The sequence below is a fragment of the Leptonotus elevatus genome, chromosome 2 (genome assembly GCF_054856555.1).
Source record: "Leptonotus elevatus isolate MCC_2025b chromosome 2, RoL_Lele_1.0, whole genome shotgun sequence".
In the NCBI taxonomy this organism is placed as follows: domain Eukaryota; kingdom Metazoa; phylum Chordata; class Actinopteri; order Syngnathiformes; family Syngnathidae; genus Leptonotus; species Leptonotus elevatus.
In genome coordinates, this window is record NC_141240.1 from 13389399 (window position 1) to 13404599 (window position 15201).

The following is a 15201-nucleotide window of genomic DNA, read 5'->3' on the forward strand; positions in this document are numbered from 1 at the left end:
GACAGAAGTCAATTTTAATGTTGACGCACGAAAAAACGACGCAATGCGCTTGTCCTCATGGGAAATGTGGTCTTCCTTCAGGCATAATATTACCGCTTTCGTCCATATGACGCCGCCGTAATCAACATAGACTGAAAGTTACTTAGTGTTGCTTTAAAATTGGATGGAATTTATGGCAATTTTGTATTCTTCTAATTTCAATCTATTATTACATATTTTTATTCCTCATGAGGTTGTTTTGTAACATATTAAACAATATATATTAGGGATGCACCGAAATGAAAATATTTGGCCGAAGCAGAAAACTGAAAATGAAATGAAAAGAGACGCTTGCTTACAGCGTTTTTTTGCTTGCCTATTTCGGCTATTTTCTTTCAGCTTTAATTTTATTTGGTCCAAATACGAAAATAGATTTCGGCCGAAAAATTTCGGTGGCCGAATATTCAGTGCATCACTACAATATATAGTTTCATATATCTACTTCATGCATCATTCTAGAGACATAATATTGCCATAATATTTTGTTGAAGGCTTTTAAAACACGTAGATAAAAAATATTTACCATTAATAAACTCCCCAAATTAAATCCCATTTGTAAAAAAAGAAAAGAAAAAAAAGTTAACTAATTAACGCAAAAGGGAAGGTCATGCCTTTGTTCTTGTAAAACCGATTCACAAGGTGACCTCTTGGCAGCTAATGGCTTCACCTCTTCTTCCATGGGATGCTCAGACAGTGACATAACGGGCTGATGATGCATCTCCGTCTATCGATTTGACTAGCCTTCAGAAACAGGAGGACATGCAATACTGCGCAATGGAGAAATGCTACGCCTGGCACTGCATTAGAGAGACTTCATATTCAATTCACTCAGCATTTACTGCATTTAGAGGCCAGTAGGGAAAACTACATCATATTCCTGAATAAAATCATCGTCTTAGGTGTTTTGTCAACTCTGAAGTTGTTTTTGAAAAAGAAAAAGCTAACAAAGGCAGTGTGCAGGTGGAATGATTAGAGGATGCAGACGTTACTCTAAGTGGCCTTGACCTTCTTGGCTAATTAGTGTTTTGAGTCTGAGAATGCCGTCTCACACAGTTTTGTGTGAGCAGTTTGCATAAAGATAGCGCTCTTAAAGCAGATAGTAATATAATTTCGAAAGTGACTTCTCACAGAGCAGCCATATATTGTAGTCTTTTGAATACGCTTCTACTATAAGGGTGAGGAATAATCAGTCCAGGTCAACTAAACCATATGTAACGTTTAACATTGTATTTTTTTATTTGTTATTGTGTTCTTCAATTTGTCGGTGTAGATTGAAGTGTTTATGATAAGTATGATAATAAGCTTACATTAACTTTAATTTAAAAAAAAATTGAATGTATCATGGTGCATGCTTCACTTGTGTACAAACGTACAAACTCTGTGGTTGCTGTACAAGAGCGAGTGATGAGAGCCGATCAAAATTTGATTTGTGAGACAGTCAAAGAGACAGACTGCGAGATAGCAAGAAGTCTTCATAGAGTTGAGAGCAATGACGTGAATAGGATAGGAACAAGAAAATATGCTGACGTGTGTAAGTGAAACAAGGAGAGAAAGAACACTGAGATTGAGTAATTGCATTGCTTTTATATACTTAATAATACAGTAGAATTGATGTTATTTCTGCCAAGCAAAGTGAGTTTATTGGATTTGGTCACAATCTGCTAAGTCTGTAGAGGATTTGTTTTCAAAAGCTTTTCAGGTGGCAATTTTTCTTCAATATTAATAGCACAAATTGTTCAAAGGACCAGAACACTTCTTATAGCCTATAGTTCTTTATTATTATTATTATTATTATTATTATTATTATTATTATTATTATTATTATTATTATTATTATTATTATTATTATTATTATTATTATTGTTATTATTATATCATTTATGGTAAAAAAAAAAAAAGACCAAACTTTCCCCACTGTGGGCTTGATGGGCAGACATAACTAATACCTGATAAGATGTCGGCCCGGGAGGAACAATGATGGAGAGATCTTCTCGTCACGAGACAGCCATTCCTTGTTTGTCTACCACCACCACGGTTGTCTCTGCCCGTGTCTACTTTTGATCTATGGCTTCATTTGCCGTGTTTTTCTGTGTTATTGGACAAATACAAGACAAATGGTTGTGGAACATAAACACAAAGGAAGAGGGGAGAAGAAAAAAAGTGCATTGAATAAAGGAAACATTAATAATTGGGGAACCCAATCAGATCACATGTTATCCATTATGTTTATCAGACACCCTTGGAAAGTTATGTGAACGTTCAAAATGGAGCCAGCACACTTAAGAATGAGGCAGTAGGACAACATTAGGTTTCCCAGCCAATTCACAATGAAATATGACACGTTTAAGTCATTTTAAGTAATTGTGTTATTATCGTGTTAGGGTGTAATTGTACAATTAAAAGTATTTTAATTAGTGCACGTTAAGGTCCAGTAAAAGCTTTCTTACAAAATAAACTTGTCACGTGAAGTGCGGACTTAGGGCCCAAACGCAGACAAGACATGGACGGGAGTTGGGAAATGTAATATACAAAAATACAACGTAACAACATAGAGCAGGCTTGGATTAATATGGCCTCGAAGAAAACACTTGACGGAGAAACCGTGACTAAGAGCCTTGAGCTGTTACAATCTACAAGTAGTCATGGCAAAATCAAAGCTGTGTTTTGATACATACCGGAACGCAGGCAGAACTTGTGATTCGAATCGCGTTCCTAAATCTGTCTCAGAATCAGGATGTCACGTGACAGTTGCCTTTCGCCTCCAAACGTCACATTGTTTCAACAAGTGCCTTTTCTAAAATTAAATAAAATCCGACCATTGCACTATATTAAAATGTCTTGAATCGGAAATAAATCCAACCTAAGTATACTTCGTATGTAAAATTGCCCTGCTGATTCATCGCCCTACATGATAAAATGTCAACATCCTCTTGAACGCTTCGAACGCGCCGGTTGGCTTAGTGGTAACGCACCCACTCAATGGGCTGAGAAAAAGGTCCGTAACCCAGATTCAGTTCCTGCTACGGGTGTCATGTTTTTGCAGGTCATTCTTTTTCCTCTCTAATACTTTCTGTCAAAACTTGATGCCCTGTCGCAAAAACAAACAAAAAAACAAAGCCTTTGAAATGTAGTCTGTTGAAATGTTGTTTTTAAATAAATGTGATATCACTGGGGGTTTCATCAAAGCATTTCAGTCATGTTGAGAGGCAAAATTAAAAACAAACCAAGTATCAGCAATCATTTGTATTTCTATACTTATTTTGTCGGGGTGGGGTTATTCAGTTTTTGTTTCCCATGATGTTGTTTCTCTCTCTTATGGCGTCCATTACAATTATAGCCCTATTGCCAGTTGTGTAAATTAGGTGATGACACACGGAGCTGGCAACACTGATCTACTGTTTGATTGTAATATTTTACACTTGGCCACCAGATGTCGCTGAGGGAAGATGTTTCGAACGTTCCAAAAGATAAATTATTTTTTTGAATCAATCGTTTCAAATGATTTGATCGTTTCAATGTACCATTTCTGCCATCCTTAACTACAAGGCAAAAATGCGGCAGCATGACGGGATGGAATCATAATGAATCAATGCAGACAAAGAGGAGACAAGAGACTAAGGCCCCGTCCAGACGGAAGCAAAGCGGCTTCGTTTCTCAAACAAATCTCGTACACACAGAAGCATTTCAGGACTTGCGTGTTTCCAAAAGAAGATGCTGAGGACGTTTAACGACTGTAATGTATATGCCAAGTCTGGAGTGGCGCTGTCGCGCAGCCACAGGGGGTTAACGGAAAGCATAGAAGAAGAATCAGCGAAGAAGACAAACTAACTTTATTGCAATCTACAGAACAAACATGGCTTTGCATGTATCAAAACAAGAAAAAGACGAAGAAATGACAATGGCGGGTGAGTCAAGTACAACACCGCTTGTTGAACTTGGGAATAAAGAAGCAAAATATTTTGCTGCAAAAGTAGAAGCAAGCTAAGGAGGCTGCACAAAACGACTACGACGCGGCTATCGGCCATTGTTGTTGACAGACTGACGGTTCGCGCGCAGTCACGCGAGAATTGCAGCATACGTCATCAATCTGCAACAATGCGTCGTCATCGACCTGCGACCATTACGTCATCACTGGAGGAGTATCCTGCATAGGGTGTCCAGACGGCAAATCTTCCCACTCTGGAGCTCGGTTTCAAAAGTGATGGGTTTCAAGCTCCGAACCTGCGCCATCGTGTGGATGAACAGCCTAAACAGTAAGAAATTTATGAGGATACATTGAAACTGGCTTTCGTGTGGACGGGGCCTAAATACACTCACACTAATTGACACAATGAGACATACCTGGGCAGGACACGAGTAGCAGAGGGTGCTGATTGGTTGACACATGAGGAAGGGCAGGCATACACAGGTGGACATGACAATGCTTGACGAGACTAGGGAGGCACACAAGGACAATATAACAAAACACAGATCATGACTGAAACTAAGGTAAATTAAACTCAAACAAAACCCAAAACATGACAGAAGGAAATGAAACCAAACAAGACCCAACCAAAACCATGACATGAGCAGGCTGCATGTAGAAATCAAAAGTACAAGGTAACCACAGCAAGCAGGGCTGCATGCAGAACACATGGAAGAAAGCTTACTTGGAAGAAAAATCAACATCCCGAGAGTAAACCTCAGCTAAGGAACCTTCACGTACTGACAAAAGTGTCATTCAGTAACGTTCGCTAGGCGATTGCACAATTCTTTGTGACATAATAAAAACCTAAAGGATAAAATAAGAATGACTGGAGCTGGACAAACTAAGATAGGCACATAGGCACTGTATAGAAACGGACAACGTTATTATCACAACAAACATAGTAACTGCATAAAAGTTGGCAAACTAAAAGTGGGTAATACAGCTAAAACATCATTATCATCATAAGGGACATAACTAGTAGTACTAGTAAATGCATAAGCGTATAACATCCATAACACATAATGACTACAAAAGCATATTAGCTCATCATGAAAGACATAGTAACTGCTGGGCATTTTTTTTAAATATATATATATATATATATATATATATATATATATATATATATATATATATATATATATATATATATATACTGATTTTGACTCTTTTCCCATTTAAGAACAACATGTAATTTTTTTGGTGGGGTTATTTCATGTTTTTTAGTTGTTATAGTGGATGCCAGGATAATATGGCTGTAACGTGTTGTAAATTATATCCAACATTTTTAACACAAACATTATGCAAATTAACTTGTGATTGTGATTGGTTAGTTAAGATCCAATCATGAACCAGGAGTGTTGACATCATCCAAATTCAGCGTTTTATTGGTTTAGACGCGCAAATATGTCATGTCCACTGGGACCATCTGCGGGTCAGAAGGGGTTAAATTAATCCCCAGAAAATTCCCGCCAAATTTGAAGAGCACCTGTTATGGGTTAATTCTTTTGACATTTAATGTTATGAGGATGTCTTCATCATTTTTTGATCCACTGAATACACTCATCCTCCTCTTGTTCTAATCAGCTAAGTACTTGCATAATTTAAAATGAAAAAAAAAAGACCCAATAGTTTAACATGAACAAATGTTCTGAATGTCATACACAAACATTTATTAAATGCTTTACTTTAATGCATGTAGTTAAGTTAATTGCCTTCCCCCCTAATGAACACCTTGTCATTAATAGTTGCCTCGTCACAGGTAGTACACACAGCTAACTAAATGAACGTGCCAGCCACTATATGGGAATACACTATATATATATACAACAGTATATATAGCTAATTAACAACAAACATTTTATGGCATTTCTCGTATTATGTTGTTTTTCTGCATTCGAAAAACTATCCTACAGTCTGTTGTGTTTTTTTGTATGAAATTCTTGATGTTGGTGTTCCCTCACAGAAACCATTCATCAGTTTGTTATAGTGCAGATGGAGCAATTATATTTTGGCCTATAGCTGGACAGCATGGACTCTAGATTTGTCTCATGTGTCTTTGCCAACCATCCACTGGTGCATCCATTCATTGCTCCTCCCCTTCCTCCCATCTACCGCTGCAACAATTACCGCTCTATCATAACCCAAACAAGCGAGGCTCATGTGAAGCTGTTTTGTATATCAAATAATTATCAGAGATCTCAAGCTGCTGCAGGATGTTTCTCGCACCAGTGTTGTCATTCTCTATATCCACGGCTACCTGATCTTCTAATCCTCATTTTCTTTTCACTCTCTTTCTTCCGCTGCCCGCAAATGAATGTCTTTGCTGTAGCAAATAGGCCTGGGATGGAAATGCCATATTTGATTCAACAATGGTGATTCATATTTACTCTGTAAGACACAAGGCTCACACTTTCCCATCCTATTATGTGTTTTCTCAGACTCAATGAAAGAACCATTTCATCATTCACCACCCAGCCACTAAATCTCATTGTATTCCATGCTCTTTCTTTTTGGTATTGTGCGTGAATGTGACATGTTTTTTTTTCTCTTTCCTCCCTATTTCACACTGTAATACTAACATGGTATTTGTCCAGGCGCCAAGTAATGACAGTAATCTGGTGCCATTTGGTGTACTGTGAAAAGGGACATGTTGGTAATGGTTGCATTATAATAGTTATCAGGCATGGGTCACTATGAATCTGCTGTAAGCTATTGTGTCCATACTGTTCAGTATGAGAATGAAAAGATAGATGCATTAGTGGCATTTAGTTGTGATATGTGTTGTTTGTCTGAAAGCTGTCAATGGGTGTTATGTGAAGTAGCATAATACAGTATTTGGAAAAACGTACCATCTGTTTGTCACAAAGGTTTTCGTTTCTTTCTTTTTTTTTCTTGCTCTATTTTAGGTGAATGAAATGAAATTATGTTACAGGAAATTCCAGATTTAAAAACTACAATATATTGTCTTTCACTGGTTGTAGTTGTACAATTATAGATGTATTATATTCAAATCTAAGCATTCCCGAGAGGTTTTTCTGATATTTTTTTCTTTTCCATACATAAGAAAAAACTGAATACAAGAAATATGTTTACGTAAACAAGCACTTATGTTATAAACTCTGACTTAATTATTATTTTTGTATTCCTCTTATTTGATACAGCTCCCATAGTTGATCACATTGTAGTGTGCAGTTGTACCTAACAATAGCGTGATATGACCACCATTGTTATCAATATAAAATGAGAGAAATCGGGACTGAGTGCAATATTGTATTTAAGTTCTTTTGATACCACAGCTTAACTTCCCTAAATATTTTGTCTTTTTTTTTATATCTGAGAAAAAAACAAACTCATATTCATGTCCAAATTAATTTGTTAATAAAGGACGAGATGTCAAAGAGTCAAAGTAGAGCAACAACCTCCATTATTGAATTTCATCACAATATTTCCTCCTGTTGTTGACGTTTTTAGTCAAACATTAAGTTTAGGGAAAAGCGCACAAACATAGAAATAATATTGAGTTATGTTTAAGACCGCACCATGTGAACAATTCGTCTAAGGGGGGAACTTTGTAATACAAATCATTAGAAGGTGTGAAATCTTAGATATCATAACATGTTACAAGGCAAAGACTACTTGACTTCCCTAAAGCAAAGCCTCTCTATGTGTCTGCCTTTGGGGACATTTATTTGGCTGCTGTTTGAGAGACAGGTCTATTTACGCAGCTTTATATGACATCCTTGTTAATACCCAAGATCTCGGGGCTCCTCACAGAAATCGTTCAACCTTCATCTTATCGTAGACTTGCAGACACACAGATGCCAGACAGTCAAGATCTGCTTGACGAAATGGATAATGTGTGATGTCTATCTGAATGGTTTGGTGTGCTAGAGCATTGTTTAGTACACCATCCGTGTGTATTGAGTCAATATTTTCTTCTTAATGTGAGTGTTGTGTATACGTAGATGATTGCCTTATAAAAGTGTAGGATTCATTTAAATAACTGACTGCAGGTCAGATGTTTGCCTTTATTTGATTTGGGCATTCTAAATGGTCTTCAAGATTAACTAAATTTGCCAGCTAATTCTTGTAAAATCTCAGTACTGTATTTACTAAATATAAATTACAGTTACTTACTGTATTTACTTTTACAGCAATTCACTGTAATGTAGTTTACAACTGTATTCCACGTAATTTACTGACAACTTTAGTTTTTACACAAATACAGTATGTCGTAAAATCCATCCAACCATTTTCTTCACCACTTATTCCTCAAGAAGGTTGCTGGAGCTTATCCCAGCTGGCGGGGTACACCCTGAACTGGTTGCCAGCCAATCACAGGACACACAGAGACGAACAACCATCCACACTCACAATCACACATAGTGACAATTTAGAGCGCTCAATTAACTGGCCATGCATGTCTTTGGAAAGTGGTAGGAGACCGGTGCACCTGTAGAAAAACCCACATAGGCACGGGGAGAACATGCAAACGCCACCCAGGAAGGCCGAAGCCTGGACTCGATCTCACGCCCTCAGCACTGGGAGGCGGACGTGCTAACCAATCAACCACCATGCCGCCCTCGTTCTAAAATCAACCCTCGTTCCTTAGCCGAGTGCATAAATGAATGTTAGCTGTAATGTTGCCTGTTTATTGGAGAATTACGATGTGAAAACGATGCAGACTGCCCTTGCGCTTAAATATTACTCACCAATTCTGTGAATTTTTGTCCTTGCTCAGGTGACAATACAGAGTCCGCTATTCGCTTATTCTATTATAGAGATACCCGCCCAAATCCAACAATCTTTACAGTATTTCCCTATAATCCACATAAATGCGTACCAAAACATAGTTGCGGTAAAATTTACAGTATTTTACTGCTAATTATACAGCAAATTACTGTACTGTGCTCGGGGCTTATCAAGGAAAATACTTCTGGTACGTCAGAACGCCTGTCAAATTCCCTAACACGCTAAATGAGGCTTGCACCTAACCTTGCCAGCAAGATGAATTCTCGCGGTATTTGTGACTTCACAAACTCCAAAGAATAAATCTTGTACCACTCCCGCTGATATGTTTGCAGCCGATCTTTTCTAAATCGGACCAATCAGGCGTTGTTTAGGCAGGATGAAACTAGGGATGCACGATAATGCTATTTTCAACCAATACCGATAAACCAGAAATTTAGAAAGTGCCGATGTCGACAACCGATAAGTAAGCCGATAATTATTTGCAAAATTAACTTGAATACAAATGTACTTTAAAATCTTTCAATAAGTCTAACACATTAAATACATTGTGTTAAGCACCATGAAGCTACATTTTATTGATATCTCTGCTTCAAAGACAACTAGTAACTCATTTTGCGTTTGCTAAAACAAAACAGTCATGTTTTAAAAATGCAACACAGAAAAGAAAGCCCACACTGCCGACTGCCATGTCGCCATGATACATCTTCTGTGAACACGAGGTCGTGCACATTATGACATCACGAATATGCGACACAACCATAGAAGAGGGGAAGGGTTGATGTGTTGGGCACAACTTGAGACACAAACATAACAGTCGGACCAATGTGGCATGTCTATTATTATAGGCGGATTTCTTCATTATCTGTTTTATCTGTTTGACGTCAAATTGGTCGATAATTGCCGATAATTATCGGTCACCGATATTATCGCAAATCCCTAGACGAAACCAATAAGCGCCGATGGCGGGGGGGAACAAACCTAACAGACGAATGGATGCTGCAATTAATTATGTTCTCGCAGAATTGCTTACCATTTCCGTGTTGAATTTAAACAGCGAGAGGAGTTCCGTGCATTTTTATCTGGTAAAGATGTTCGTGCCCCACTCCCCAACCCCCGCTCCTCCCTAAGACGAGACGGAAGACGAAATTTTCATCCGTTGCCTTGATTGGTCAAAACAAAATGCGCAAAGATGCAGTATCATCAAATCAGCTTCAAGTATTGTACAGCAAGACCCGCCTTTCCCGAACGGGTCTGCCTAGTGTAGTACCAGATTGATAATGTGAAGAATTCCCTCAAGTGAAACGCAATTATCAATCTGGCTGGCAAGGTCAGCTTGCACCAGCACAAAAATCTAAATGTGTCACCATCTTGCATCTTAACAGCTTTGTTGGCATTACCTTATCTAGTACTTCTAAAAACATGTTCTATGTTCTGTAAAATAAGTTATATTTGAATATGATTATATTTGAATGCTGAATACGACAGAGATATACGATGTTAAGCATCTGATTTTAATCAATGTGTTTTCATGTTTACATAAGTTGGAGTCAGCAGGTCTCCCCCTCTAGCTTACTTTACAAATATGCAGTGGTAAAATGTTGTAAGCGGCAGCCTCCACAACCGTTTATCTTTGATAGTCACAGTGGATTTGTTCCTTTAATCTCACTTTTCAGGCACGAACCCCTGTCGGGCATATCCGTTTTACACTTGATATAAAAAGTTAAAGTTTTGTGATGTTTTACATCAGAAGTGTATATCTTACTTCCAGGTTACACGCGTACCAGTGGAGAGCTGTGAGCAGTACACGTCCTGTGGAGCTTGTCTGGGATCAGGGGACCCTCACTGCGGCTGGTGTGTGCTGCACAACATGTAAGTGTATTCATCGACAAGGATTTGTCTCTAATGTAATATGCCATTTGATCAATCCTAATTTCAGTTATTAATATGCCATTAACCAACATTGTATGTACTGTACTGTTTATCATTATTGATTAAAGCATCACCCATGCTGATGAACTGTTGATGTACATTTTCTCTGAAGTTGTTTACTGCACAGGCCACAACAAAAGCAAAAAAAAGATGCTAGTGAATGAATTTCAATTTATGTTGTCACAAACCCTGCACTATAAGGCGCACCTAAAGGCCTTTAATTTTCTCAAAAGCCGACAGTGCACTTTATAATCCAATGCGCCTTCTATGTGGATCAATATTGGTTAAGTAAGCGCCATCTAGTGGATGCTTAACGCAACCCCAGCCACTACAGTAGCTTCTATTCTTTGCGCCTTATAATGCCTTGGAAAAAGTTTTTAAATAGGCCATTCATTTAAGGTGCGGCTTATAATCCGATGCGCCTTATAGTGCAAAAAAATACGGTACATATCAGAGCAAGCATGCTAAACCTAACTGCATTGACTTGTAATATGATTTGAGAACATTTGTGGCCAGCCATTTCCTCTGCTCTTTTGCAATGTAACCCCAATTAAGTGGCCCTATACTTGGAAGTTGGAGTAGGCTACTACCCATTAGACCTTTATGCAGGGGTGGTAAATGCTGCATTTGTATAACACCAATAGTAAATTAGGCTGTAAAGTCCACTGCGTCCACCTCAATTTGTAATATTGGGTTGAATGCGAACTCATGCTATGCTCCATGTTTTTTTTCTTCCAGTTGTCTATTAAAATGACATATATTTCAAACCATACTGTGTTATAACTTTAATATGCAGACCCTTTTCAAAAAATAAAAATATCCTCGAAAAGTTGAATTAGTTCCATAAATCCAATCAAAAAGTCAAACTTTCAAAGATAATAATAGATTTAGAGTCCACAATTTCGGTGATATCAAGTATTTATTTGTTTATATTTACATAATTTGGGCTCCTAGCCCAGCTCATAAAACCCACAAAAACAGTATTCCATAAAAATTGAATACTGTGAGGAAATCACCATACTTCCCAGAGTTTTGCATTGGGGAAAAAAACAAAGAATGGATGGATTGATGTTATTTTCAAAGCAATATGTCAGTCTTCAGTAGTTGGTTGGGAATCCCTTTGCCTTAATCACTGCCTCGATGCGCCGTGGCATTGCCTGGGGGTCCTGGAAGGCCAGGCTTTCTTGATGCTTGCTGTCAGCTCTTTTTTGGGGGGGTCTGGTGGCCCTCATTTGTAATACAGTATTATCAAGAGGGAAGTGAGAGCCATCAGACCCAAAAACAAAGAGCTGACAGCAAGCATCAAGAAAACCTGGGTTAATTTTTTGAAATCCCTTTTCGTGGGTTTTATGAGCTGGAAGCCTAAATTGTGTAAAAATAAACAAATAAATACTTTAAATCACTTAAATTGTGAGCCCTGAATCTATAATCTATTAAAATTTAACTTTTTTAATGGAATTCAACTTTTCAAGGATATTAATTTTTTTTGAAAAAGGTCTGTGTCCTTTCAAATATTTGTCAATCTACTTAAGCTATCCGAAACCTTTGAAGTTATGCCTCTTGTGTTTGTCCTATTCTTATGAACTCACTACATTTATTTTGAACATAATCTCTCACCATTGCCATACGATTGGCTTTCAGTTCATGAAGAAGCACACGTTTCATTCTTCTCTCATAGATGTTCGAGAAAAGACCACTGTGAGCGTGCGGAGGAACCACAGCGTTTCACAACTCGAGTGGATCAGTGTGTCCGACTGTCTGTTCAACCCGACACCATCTCGGTCACCATGTCAGAAGTGCAGGTATAATGTTGTGTAGCAGTATCTGTGGGGTTGTGAAAACACACACACACATACATATATATATATATATATATATGTATATATATTATAGCTGTAGGCAACATGCTTTTATGTGAATTTAGTAAGAAAACATTCACAAAATAATGCACATTATTGCATGCAAGAAATCAGTAATGCACTCAAAACCGAGCCCTGCATTAAACACCTCTCATATATGGTGATTTGCTTGCTAAAAACACAGTCCTTTGTCATGATTTGAGAAGGGTGACTGTTGGAGGCTAGGGTGAGTGAAATCATTCATTAATAAAAACAAAAATTAAATCTGTTGTCTTGGAATTTCAGTGTATTCATTTGTGGTACATAATCTTATGAAATTCTTGTTAGGAATTGTTCTGTGTCACATTAACTTCATTCTCACATTACATCAAATTGATTTTGTTAGTAGTCATATTGGTAATGCAGGTGAAAACATTCTGTAAAATGAATGATGCATAACATTAATGACCACAAATTAAAACTATGCTGCTACTTCATAGTCATAGACTAGCCATTGCTCCAAACAGAAGTTCAATGACAGGACCTAAAAATAGTTTTGGAATTCATCTTTGATTTCATTGAACCATAGCACATTTTCCACAAGCATTTGGGAGATTTCAAATGTGTTTCTGTAAAATTGTGAAACCAACGTTGAACTTTTTGCCACAGTATAATAAGCATGATATGTTTGGTGCAAATGCAACATGGCTCTTCACCAATGAGAACATGATACCGACAAAAGCATGGTTGTGGCTGCATCATACTTTGGGCGTTAGTCAAGGCGAAGACAATTATGAACAGTTCTAAATACCAGTCAGTGTTAGTGATATTCTAGCACAGGGGTTGGCAACCCGCGGCTCCAGAACATTAGGCTCATTGAACCCTCTGCTGTCGCTCTCTGTTGCATTGGAAAATAAATAATGAGTATCTGATTTCAATTTCCTTTTTTTTTTTAGTTTGCTCATTTTCAAACGTCATTCCACATTTGAAAATGATGGTGCTCTTGTAACGTTAAAATAAAACATATGGTTAGTATTTATTAATTTGCCACTAAATATGCGTCACAACTCACAACCATCCCCAAGATTTATGGAGCTATTTGATTGTCAGTAAATAAACTATGGCTAAATCCAAGAAAATAAATGTTTCTTTTGAAAACAGAACGTTTAATGTTAGGTGCTACATGAACTATGTTAAAAATGAACATTGCTCAATTAGCCTGAAAGATGACGGCTTACAATTGTGTATGAAGATAAAGGGGACATACTGACTTATCGACACTATGATTAGGTTCTGGAGTAAAAACCACATCAACCAGGTAAATAAATATTTTAATTGAATGTGACTGGTTAATTCTGAACACAGACAGAGGATGAACATACTTGTGCAACCATATTATCTCAATTAATTTTACTCCCCTCTTGAAAAGGTTTCATTTCTGTTTTCACATTTATGTAGAAGTTGAAACGATTTATCTCAGATTATGTTTTCCAAATCACAAAAATCTGCCATATGAACGTGGGTGTATAGACTTTTTTATATCCACTGTATGTGTCATTCACCAAGTTCTCCACCCTCCATGCACCCCTCATCTGACTCGATCCACAGTTCATCCTTCCCATGTCCAGCACGTCGTCCCTGAGAAGCATCTGCTGACTCCCCACTTAGCTCTCTGTTTCTGTGCTTGAGAAGTTGCACAGCATTGACAATGTTGTTGCCGTTATTTGTCCAAACGAGCAGCACTTTGTCTTCTCCTATGTCCCATGCGTCAAATGTCTGATCAATACAATGTGAAATGGTGTCACAACGCGTCCTTCTGAATATGGAATTTCTGCGTGTTGACTGACCAGCAACTATTTTGTTGCCAGTGGAAAACATCCAATACGGTCATGGAGGACTCACTGCCTGACTGGGATTTTGCATCTCCATTAGAAAATGGGTGCAGACATTGCAGAGTGGTATTCCACCAGAGCCTCAAACTTCTTTGGTGTACTTTTGAGATTTTTGGAGTTTTCCACTTGAGCAGTATGCCACACATGTGACCTGCTTCTAGGACAAGACACCAAGGCATTTGCTTGCTTGGCATAATTAGAGAAATCACAAATGGGGTTCTGTCATTATCCCTCAACTCTCACCATCATCAGCTAGAGATTTCTTTTTTTTTTCTTTAGACCACATTGTCAACTTGTAACATGATGGTCAGACATTAAAAAACAACCAAAACAGCTAATGTACTCCAAACTAAATTGAGGAAATTTGGGGTGAAAAAAAAATGAAAGCCATTATCTCCATGATTACAGTTTGTTGTAATTAAGTTTGTAAACAGACAATGCCATACAAGTTATCTTTTTTCAGTACTTTAATTTTTATTTTGTTTTGTTAAGGAAAGTAACCTTGGATAGAACTGAGTGTTTTGCTTGTTTGTATTTTTTTCATGAAGTACAGAGTAAGAGGAAAAGAAAATGAATGATCCAATCAGTGTCTTCAAAAGTAACAACAAAAAAGGTGTTTAATGTAGACCAGAATTTATCATGAACTGACTGAAATTAGAATGTTATTAGGTGAATTGGTATCTTCCAGTTGACAAAACCCCAAAAAACACTTTAAGAAGTTGTGTACTGGAATGCAACCATTTACTGTCACCAATGAAAATATATACGTCTGTGAAATCAA

General features: G+C 37.6%; 1 protein-coding gene across 2 annotated transcripts in view; it reads left to right on the forward strand.

Moving 5' to 3' along the window:
* The window catches only part of LOC147178498 (plexin-A1-like), a 221003-nt gene that overhangs the window by 114903 nt on the left and 90899 nt on the right, over window positions 1-15201 (forward strand). For both annotated transcript variants that reach the window (XM_086067345.1, XM_086067346.1), the window contains exons 5-6: window positions 10530-10630; window positions 12369-12492. In XM_086067345.1, coding sequence (XP_085923471.1) covers window positions 10530-10630; window positions 12369-12492 — 225 coding nt within the window. The remainder of the gene's footprint in view (window positions 1-10529; window positions 10631-12368; window positions 12493-15201) is intronic.